The sequence below is a fragment of the Sycon ciliatum genome, chromosome 3 (assembly GCF_964019385.1).
Source record: "Sycon ciliatum chromosome 3, ocSycCili1.1, whole genome shotgun sequence".
NCBI classification, from domain to species: domain Eukaryota; kingdom Metazoa; phylum Porifera; class Calcarea; order Leucosolenida; family Sycettidae; genus Sycon; species Sycon ciliatum.
The window spans coordinates 14,395,785-14,405,784 of record NC_088645.1 but is presented as its reverse complement, the minus strand read 5'-3'; the positions used below and the strand labels follow the sequence as shown (position 1 = coordinate 14,405,784).

At 48.1% G+C, this 10,000-nt stretch overlaps 3 protein-coding genes across 5 annotated transcripts in view; 2 read left to right on the top strand and 1 right to left on the bottom strand.

The window, feature by feature from the left end:
- The window catches only part of LOC135811526 (AP-4 complex accessory subunit Tepsin-like), a 30,801-nt gene extending 30,262 nt beyond the window's left edge, over nucleotides 1–539 (top strand). For both annotated transcript variants that reach the window (XM_065324765.1, XM_065324764.1), the window contains exon 20: nucleotides 1–539. This exon is cut by the window's left edge. The gene's annotated coding sequence lies outside the window, so the exon portion shown is untranslated.
- Nucleotides 540–1,539: 1,000 nt separating this feature from the next.
- LOC135811523 (uncharacterized) lies at nucleotides 1,540–8,596 on the top strand. Of its 2 annotated transcripts, XM_065324762.1 has the most exons (4): nucleotides 1,540–2,082; nucleotides 2,173–2,414; nucleotides 4,823–5,104; nucleotides 6,416–8,596. In XM_065324762.1, the coding sequence occupies exons 3-4, from the start codon at nucleotides 4,903–4,905 to the stop codon at nucleotides 7,216–7,218; spliced, it is 1,005 nt and encodes a 334-aa protein (XP_065180834.1). In that variant the 5' UTR covers nucleotides 1,540–2,082; nucleotides 2,173–2,414; nucleotides 4,823–4,902; the 3' UTR covers nucleotides 7,219–8,596. The 2 variants fall into 2 exon arrangements, with proteins under 2 accessions (XP_065180834.1, XP_065180833.1); XM_065324761.1 differs by having other exon boundaries at nucleotides 1,540–2,414.
- Nucleotides 8,597–9,127: 531 nt separating this feature from the next.
- LOC135811524 (syntaxin-8-like) overlaps nucleotides 9,128–10,000 on the bottom strand; it is a 7,486-nt gene continuing 6,613 nt past the window's right edge. Inside the window, exon 9 of the mRNA XM_065324763.1 lies at nucleotides 9,128–10,000. This exon is cut by the window's right edge and continues 177 nt beyond it. The gene's annotated coding sequence lies outside the window, so the exon portion shown is untranslated.

Below are 10,000 nucleotides of genomic sequence, written 5' to 3'. Positions count from 1 at the left end.
CGCTTCACACCAGCAACTTTCTAGGCACTGTTCTACTTGTCAGCATTCGGTTTCGCTGCGGTATTGCTGCGGTTTGCTGCGGTTTGTTGTTGCAGTATTTGTCCCAGAGTTTATCATCTCCCAATTTTAGGTGCAAAGTTGTTGGCAAGAGGTCAGCCGGCCTGGCGATTGCGCCAAATGTAGCGTTTGGCTTTTCATCTCTTCTTTGCTCCTCTCAACGTTAGGTGTTTTCTATTTATCACATTATCATCTTGTCATGTTCACGCCACATCATTTTTAAAATTTACCGCTTTCAAGTGAGCACATTGCCCTGTTGGTGTTTGAAACCTGCTAGCCATCACATAAATACTAGTCTTCATGTCCTAAGTTTTAGTCAAAATGTTTTGTTGATGCCACGGCGCCACCCCGTCCCAGAAATATTTTCCATATTTTTGAAAGAAGTCCTCATAGAACACTTGCAAGTTTTTTTAAACCTTTTTAGGAGGCTTTTTATCTAAAAGCATCATCAGCGTGATGACTGTGTATTTTACCTCCTCTGGTCACCAGTTGTGCTTGTCTGTGTGTGTGTGTGTGTGTGTGTGTGTGTGCGTGCGTGCGTGCGTGTGTGTGTCAGCTAGTTTGGTTGGTGGGTACACTTATGCCGGATAGTGCTGGGTCTGTTGCCAACGGGCTCGGCTGCTGGAATGTGTAATGTTGTACCTACCACCTTTGTTGGTTTCAGGGTTCATATACTTTCTATTTGAAGTATACATACCTGTTAACCATGGACTACTTCTGGCTAGATTAACTCTTGTGTAATCATGGTGCTAGTGAAGCTTGTATCAGATCCACTCTGATTTAGCCACTCACACTAGTAGCAAGTATTACCTTCACTGGGGGCAGGGGTAACTGCAGTTGGAGCCCGGGACGGATACCCTGATGCCGTCCATCCTTTTTATGCACCTTGTCCTCACCCACTTACTGAGGTGTGGTGAGCCCATAAGTGGGATCATTTTCAAGTCCGCCCAGAGTTTTGGGGATTTCAGGGGGTGTCGGCCGTTGGGCGGTTCAATAGCCAATTGAGTCATCTTTCCAAGATTCCTTTTGAGTCTCTCTCCCCTCTCCCGGGGAGACCCACGTGACCAGTTATGGCAGTGAGCAACAAGTACAAGTGTGTGTGTGTGTGTGTACGTGCGTGTGTGTGTGCATGCGTGTGTGTGCGCGTGCTTGTTCGCTATCATCTCTTCAGGGACGGGCATGTGGACGTAGAAATGGAAGTGTATTGTGTGTGTGTGTGGTGGTGGTGGGGGGGGGGGGGGTACCCTGCAAGTCTGGATGGCGGTGTTCATTGCTGTACTTTTGAGTTCAGCTACAGTACAGGGTTCGTAGACTACACTGTAGTCGTCAGCACAAACGATAATCGCTTGCGCTGACGTGATGGCGCTGCGTGGGTGATACTGTACTGCAGCCAGGCGCTACAGACTACAGACTACAGTGTGTTGTGTTCTGCCTGTGCTTTGCCATGTCCATGATTGTGCCAACAACGAACCGATGGCTCTGGACTGGTCGTGGAGCGGAGCTGGAGTCTGGTCTGGTCACCACGGCCAGGTGTTTTACTGAGCATGCGCCGCTAACTAGACCGACTCGACCTACGATTTCTCCTCAGACTCCTGCTCCACTCGCGTATCCAGTTCAGGTCCACCCTCCTTTGTAAATTGTAGTCCTACTGATTTCTAGCTCGCCGGGGGCCCATCTTGCCTCTATTGTATATCTAGCTCTTGGACTTGGCCTGGGCAGGCCGCTTGTCCGCGTGCAAGGCAGGACACTGCACGGCAGGGCACGGATAGGAGGATCGAACAGTCAAGCAACACCAAGCCACACAGTGTCCTGTGATAGTGTGTACCGACTGTACGCGTAGTGCGAAGTGGACTAATTTAAAAATTTGTTGAAGATGCCTTGCTTTCTGTGAACTTCGCATCGTGCCTACTAGTCCACCTAACCCAAACATGTATCGTCAAGTCATTCCGAGTACATTCATGCACTCTTTGCAACATCAATAGTACCGAAAATCCGCGGAGAACATTTGACTCTGTGAGCCGAGTGGTGAGTTCGTTCTTGCGTATTCCAATGCCATCTTGGTGGTGAAGAAGTTTAGCGATGATTCTGGGACTTTCTGTGTTTCCTAACACGCAGCCTTGATTTCCGCTGTGAAAGGCCAAGCAACCATCGCTAGCCAGTGAAAACGCATAGACGACCAAGCAACCACCAACCTAACGTAGCGTCAGCCAGCCAGCGCAACTGCCAACTTCAGGGCTAGGACAGCGGGTAACGGCCGTCACAACGAAGGGGTTCTCCGTTTGCGAGTTTTTCGTCTTGCCTGCATATGCCGCTCGGTATGGTGCGGGTGATCATGGTGATCTAGTTCTGATTTTCCGGTGAGTGTGCGTTACTGACTTACTCGTCTGCCTGGAACACTGATTTTTACTCAGTGTTACAGTACATTCAGAAAAAAATGAACTTCTAGCTTTTGGCCATAAATGGGTCAAACGTTGAGTTTTTTTAGAATTTTTTCTGCAATCCCATCCTCTTCCAATAATATTATGTTTCTGAAGTTTTTTTGTCCAAAAAGCAAGCCATAGCAAGAATAGGATTTCGGCCAGGTTTTGCCCCAAAAGCACTGAATTGGGAAAAACCATCAAAATCCAGGCCGTTTGACCCCGCCTGCAACAGTGCATTCTGCGGTTCGAACCCCAGTTCAGGCACCCTTTTTGGACCCTTTTTCAAATTTCAAAGTTCGCAGCACTGCACTGTGTACGATGAAATCACGAAAAATAGCCAAATACGGGAGCTCGCCAGAGCCAGGACCCATCTTTTTATGAATGGACTGTAGTGTTGTCTGTATTCTTGAGTATGTCAATACAGGGGTCCCTCTATAATCCGGCACCATTTGTGCCACGAAAATCTGCTGGATTAGGGAGGGTGCTGGATTAACAAATCTGATTTACTGCTGCCATGTGCATGAAGAGGACATTTTGGCTACTGAAAATTGTGCTGGTTTATCGAGGGTGCTGGATTATAAAGTGCCGGATTAGAGAGGGACGACTGTACTTGAAGTACAGTGCTGGCAACTGAAATCCGACCCCCTGGCCCCTGAGCGGTGCGCTCACATCGCAAAGAATGTTAACACACCGCTCAGGGGGTCGGATTTCAGTTTCCAGCACTCTATGCGCTGTGCTGTGCACTCCTGCTAATCTCACCCATCAACTTCAACTACCGTAGACACAGTCAACTTCGCTAATAACGACTGCGGATATAACCGGCGACAATTCGCGAATAACGACAGAATTTCCATGCCCAGAGCAAAGTCCCATCCAACTGCAATACATAATTATAACGAGACTTCGGGTATAATGACACTTCGCGAATAAGGACCCTTTTTGATGCCCCGCCGAGTGTCGCTATAAGCGAAGATGACTGTACAAAATTTCGGCAGCTATTTAATTTCGGCTATATTCGGCACCGACCATAAACGGCGAAATTAAAACGCCGATGAAAATGTTCGCATCGGCTCTGGTGCTAGCTGTGCTAGTATTATCCCTGTGCCGAAAATAAATCGCTGATGAAATTTTGCAGCACCGAATTGTTGTCTGTTTACAGTTTGTCCACAGGAATCCCTCCGCGCACTTGAACGGGTCCCCGGACCCCCCTCAAAGTGTGGCCGGACCACTCCCAAGCTCCTTCCTCCGCCCCTGTTATGCATACGCGTATACTGGTATTATGTCTATAGCCTGGGCGCTAGGCGTGGGCAGAGAAGTACCTAAATGTAGATTGGACATCAAGTGTAGACGTGTACTCCTCCTCCCCACTGCAAGTATTGAATGGGAAGAGATGGTGATTGCTGCACACAGCCTGACGGTCTAGGACCACCCACGTGCAAGCAAAAGCGGTCGTCACAGTAGAACCAGGTCCCATACATTCGTGGCATATGGGATCGTGTACATACATGTGCATGATTGTACTTGTACTTCCAGTCTCATATTGGCAGGTGTGGAGCATACAAGTACAGGCAAAGCATGCACACCTCTCTCAAGAGCATGCAGCGTATCCTGCACTGTTACTTGTCACTTCTGTTGACTGCATGCACTTGCTTCAGAGCGCACTTCAACCCTGTGGCAGTCAACCCTGCCAGCCAAGATGGCACATTTGGCTAGTTTTGGTCGCTGTGTGCAGGTCCAATATGGCACTTGGTACACTGAAAGTCGGTCGCTGGTCACGCAAGGCAGGTGGTCGCTGCAACCGGTGCAGTTTCTGTGTAGAACTGTCCATGCGTGGAAAACGTTCATTAAAAGCAGGTGGTCGCTAAAACCAGGTTTTACTGCATACCAATACATGTATAGTGTTGTATACCAATACATGCACGGCATGTAGCATAAAGGTACCCATCACACCACGCTACTTGCCTGGATATAAGTTTGTAGCAAGATGATGTACAGATTATCAGTTGTCCGAGGATTGCCTTAGCTTTGCTACGTGCATGAAACGCAGCGTTACGACAATGACCTAGCCGGTTGTCTCAGTTCTCTTCTGCCATTGTAGCATATAGGGTATATGACCATGAGTAGAGGATCTAAGGTGCGCAACCCCACTTGAGGGCTCTGCACAGTACACTGATTCACTGTTCACTTCATCGTGGGGCGTAGCGATGCAAATCACTGAGTGCAACCGCTGTGACAAATTGTACACACTGTCAAGTGCAGGCATGCATCGTGGCTTCCATGACTCACTGTAAATGATGGAAATGGCAAACTGTTCTCTTTGGTTCGTGTGTTTTTGTGTTTTTCAGGTCACAAAGCACACGGGAAAGATCTCTGCGGACTGTTAACCAGGACAGAGAGCGTACGGCTTGGCCAACACTGCACGACTATGCCTGACCCAGAAGCCGTCCCGGGGCCTGCACGACCAGCAGACCGCAATGCTGCCGCAGCACCCAATATCCCTGGACTTCACCCAACCTGGCCTAGAAGGGCCAACATTCGCCCGGCACCAAACGATTATGAAGACCGCTGGCTCCCGCGGCATGTGCTACGGATGCGGTGGCGGGTCCATGTCAACAGATGCGGCCAAGGTGAGCTTGCTTTTAGAGCTTCTGTGTTTCTAAAAGGCTTTGGTTATCACGTTCAGCAATTATGTATAGGACGATAAATGCCAAGAATGGACTCGGATGGAGAGCCAAGGATTGATTTACCGGTATACAAAAGAAAAATGGACCAAGTAACCACAAGTTACGCTATATTGTCCACTGACACCACCAGTTACGTAACAATCAGCTCATGCGATAACATTGCACGACACTGACCGACGGTACTGACGTTCTACAACTAACTCAGTGTCGGTCAGTGTCGTGCAATGTTATCGCATGAGCTGATTGTTTTTAGTAACTGGTGGTGTTTAATAGTGGACATTGTAGCGTAACTTGTAGTTCCTTGGTCCATTTTTCTTTTGTATAGGATAAATGCCAAGGCTGAGTTTTTACAGGGAATAAAAAACCTGAATCATGTTAAACCGAGGCCCAGGCGAGGTTTTTATAACTTGTTTTGCCTATAAAAATCTAAGCCGAGGCATTTTATCCTATGTAAATCTTCCTCTCATGTAAACAACCGACACTTGAACAAGCGCCTTCCATTGATTGGATCGTCCTCCTCCATTTGACCGATTCTAGATGTTGCATAGATATATATATATATTTTGGACACAAGATTGTTTTCGGTATAGTAAAGAAAAGGACTAGAGAACTACAAGTTAATACGCTATAATGTCCACTAACACCACCAGTTAATCGACAATCAGCTCATGCGATAACCATGATTGCACAAAACTGACCGACAATACTGACGTTCTACAACTAACTGGCTATCAGCTCTAGCATGTCTTGGGTGCGCACTCCAACAGCCTTCCAACTTGGAAGGTTCTAAGTTATATGAAAACCGTGATAGGAGGGGAAGGTGAGCGCAACCAAGATTGTTGCAACAACAAAGTCACAGCATCAGCAGCACAGCGGCTTGGTGGCAAATAGGACTGCTTGGGATTCACACCATAGTGGATTGAAATCCTGCTTCTTCCCGCTTTGTTTACCATATTTCCGGGGTTTTCGCCACAAGGGGTCTAAGCTGTAACCCCCCCCCCCCCTTTCGGGACCAACATCTGTATTTCTGTTGTGTAAGCTGCACATCCGACGGTTTTTTTGCATTGCAAAGACTATTTTGAACTAAAACGGGTGAACGTGCGTATACCTCTCCCAGTATTTCCCGAGCGACCTTGTGCATGCATTTGAATTTAAACATTTTTCGGCTTAGACCCGGGTATGGCTAACACCCCGGAAGCTATGGTACCTTCATATTCTGTTATTCGGTGTGCTGTCTCATTTCATTCTCTGCAGTTACGGATGACATGTTCAACCACCCAGTCTTCTGGTTGCTTCTGGCAATTTTTGCTTTTGGTTTGTCAATGGCTCTCTACTTCTTTCTCCCTCAAATGAACGCAGTGCTCACTTTACTAAGCAGTATCTTCTTACTGCTTATTATCTCGGGTGTGGCGGCCTTCAGGAAACGCTGGATCAAGCACCTCTGTCCAGCCAGGCAGGACCCAGTTGAACCTCAGATTCCGGCTATGCCTGCTATTCCATTGCCACCATCACCGCCACCACCACCACCGCTATCACCACCACCACCACCACCGCCACCACCAACACCACCACCCACAGCGAGCACCGCTAGCAGTCCGGAGGAGCCAGCTTGCCGGCCAACTCATCTGGAGCTGAACGGTGTACTGTCCACAGCACCGCCACCCTCGTATGCCAGCGTGTGCGTCATACTGCCTGGTCACCAACACTCTGAAGGGACGGGAACACCTCCGCCTGCTTACACCAGTGATATGTTGCATCGTTCTAGAACGTGTCACAATCTCTCAGTTCCCCAGTCACATGCAGACCAGGCTGCTTCGTATATTATCGTTTCACCAAATGACAATGAAGAGCGGACGATGATGATCGCAAGCAGTATACACCTACGCCTATCTCAGGCTCCTACGCTCTGCACTGCCACTTTGCGCTTGTGCCCACCACAACTTCACACACAAGGCTGGTTGAGTCCTGCCGAATCGGATGTGGACGTAGAGGCAGGTTCGCATGAAGTGCACGTGCTTCATCATCCGACTCCTATCATAAGTCCAGTGTCGGAGTGAGTGAGTGAGTATGTGTGGTGGTGGTGATGGTGTGTGCACATGCGTGTGGGCACGTGCGTGCGCGCGCACGCGCGTGTGTGTGTGTGTGTGTGTGTGTGTCAGCCAGTGTATGCCGGAGTATGTGGTGTGTGTGTAAAAAAAATGGAAAAATGAAAAATAGGGATTCACTGGCCAGAAAAAGTCACTTCAAACAGCTGTGTGGTGGATACCAGGCTAAAAATAGTGGCGGTCAATTCATCAGCCTTGCAAGCTGTTGAATGGTGTAATCCCAGCACAAATTGCGATGTCTAACATAGCTGTTCGCTATCATCGCTTACGCGATGGGCATGTCTGAGGTGTGTGTGTGTGTGTGCGACGGTGTGTGCGTGTGTGCATGTGTGTGTGCGGCGGTGTGAGTGTGTGTGTATGTATGTGTGTGTGTGTGTTTGTTTGTGTGTGCGCGCGCCGGTGTGAGTGTGTGAGTGTGTATGTGCGTGTGTGTGTGCATCTGCGTGCGCGCGCATGTGTGTATCCCATATCGTGTAGTGGCATGTACAATCGATTTCCAATCAAGAGTTTACCGGTTCAATTCCCGATGATTATGGTCTCCCACTCTTTCTCATTTTACTGGGTGGTTACCTACAGCCAGTGCATGCTGGAGTATGACATTGTGGTGTAGGCGCGCGTGTGTGTGTGTGTGTGTGTGTGTGTGTGTGTGTGTGTGTGTGTGTGTGTGTGTGCGTGCGTGTGTGTGTGCGTGTGTGTGCGTGTGTGTCGCTGTGTGTGTGTGTGTCCCACATGGTGCAGTGGTATGTGCAAATCGAGAGGGACCACTTCTGCCCTTTGTACGTTAAAAAAAAGTGAGGTACAGCCACAAGGAATCAGTGACAGTGGTCAACGTGACCGAATGGCAGAGTAACTTACAGGCCTGCTGTTGTGTATACTGTTGTGTGTGATGGAGTCCAGGGCCCATGGCTGTGTATCCGCTGACTACTGTGTGTAGGAGTTCAGTCCTCTGGCTAGCTGTATACCGTGCGGTTGCTGCCTTGCTGGTTGGTTTTCCTCTGCTCTTTGATTATTCTGGCCGCCGACTTTCTAGAAAGATACCGTTAGTCTAAATTAAAAAAAAAGAGGACCAAAAGTTTACAAGTTATCCACATTGTCCAACACTAACGATTATAAGCAGATTTTTAATTATAACCCTTGGCTCTCCATCCAAGCAGTCTAAATTCATGGAATAATGATAACGTTGGCATTCATTTATGATTCATTTTTTTTAACAGCGAGGCCATGCATGTAGGCAGGACTCATTCTTTTCATCATGGCCGTTTTCAAGAATAAAAAAATGACTCATAGCGAGGTATGAGATGCGAGCAGCACTTCAATTTTTATTGTTTTGGATCTTTTGTCTGTGTGAGTGAAGGGTTTGTGCCCAATGCAGCCTGAAGAAGCGAATGCATTACTTCAAAAAAATAAAATAATAATTTCACGGTTCGCGTGAGACTCGGCTGGAAGCCGAGTTTTCCGCATCCGTAGGAACGCCACCACCCTTCAAGGATCAAGGCGCAGATACTTCAAAAGGACTGCGTAAATCCACGCAGCTTTCTATTTGCCGGCTTGCTTCTGCTCCGGTTTGCTGATGGCTGCACTCCGACTCTTTCCTCATGCAGAAACAAGAAACAAGAAACAGCACTAAGTCTTGCTGATCTCTGATTGGCTGAGAGTGGTTGGCCAATCATTGCAGGTGTGAAGTTCAGAGCCAAGATAGGCTATAAAAGCAATCATTCCAGGAGGGAAGATGGTTGGGGTTTGGGATGGCCAGACTTCTCTTCTCCGGTTTGCTGATGGCTGCACACCTTCATCCTGCATTAACAACAAACAACACTTGATGGAAACTGGGTGCGCACTTCAAGACGTACAGACAACACACTGAGTTTTAAGAATACTTCTTAGTCTTATAGAATGCAAGCAGTTAAAGAGATTCACTGGTGGAAAATATCAACATAAAAATAAAATAAGATAGAGGTAAAGTAGACGAGTGATCAACGCCGGTACACCGTCCACACAGAACAACACTAGTCATGCATTCAGTGGGTATAGTAAATAGCAAATAACATTCATTTATGAATACAACTCTCTAGGTGTAGTAGGAGAACAGTAGCTCCAACCCAGAGCCACGTCAAACTAAGTAGAGCAAGGGCACAGAGATAAAAACTATCGCACGATAGTCAGTGGGTTGTATTAAAGGAGGGAGTTCAAAAATCAATACTGTAATGTAATGTTTTATGAGCCACGGCGCACTATGAGAGCGCTAGCAGCGGCAGCGGAGGCATGCCATGCACGTCAGTATTAGAGTGAGGCTCTGCCAATAAAAAAATCCCTGGAAAACGCGAGCAGGGCTAACGTGGCTTTCTCCAGCTGGCGAGGACTAGCTACTTGCGTGCAGCTGCCTAGAATGCACGGGCAGAGATCAATATGTACAGAACTAGAGAAATCAACAGCAGCTCACAATGTGCCGCGAATCGCAGAAGCTGCACAGAGCGCGCACACCGCACTGTGGTGAGCGGACACCGAGCAGCGGGGAGAGGACAGTCATGGAGGTCATAACAGCTTGACAGCAACAGAAGCAACCCTGTACATTGTGCACCGGGGATGCCACCCCGTCAATCAATTGTGCACATGGGCAGCGATAACCAGGTGAGAGAGTAAATGAGAGAATGCAGCAACGACCATTCACCAAGAAGACAACACGGACTGCTGAGAGACACAGAGAGCAGGTGATGGGAAAAGCGAACTTGACAAA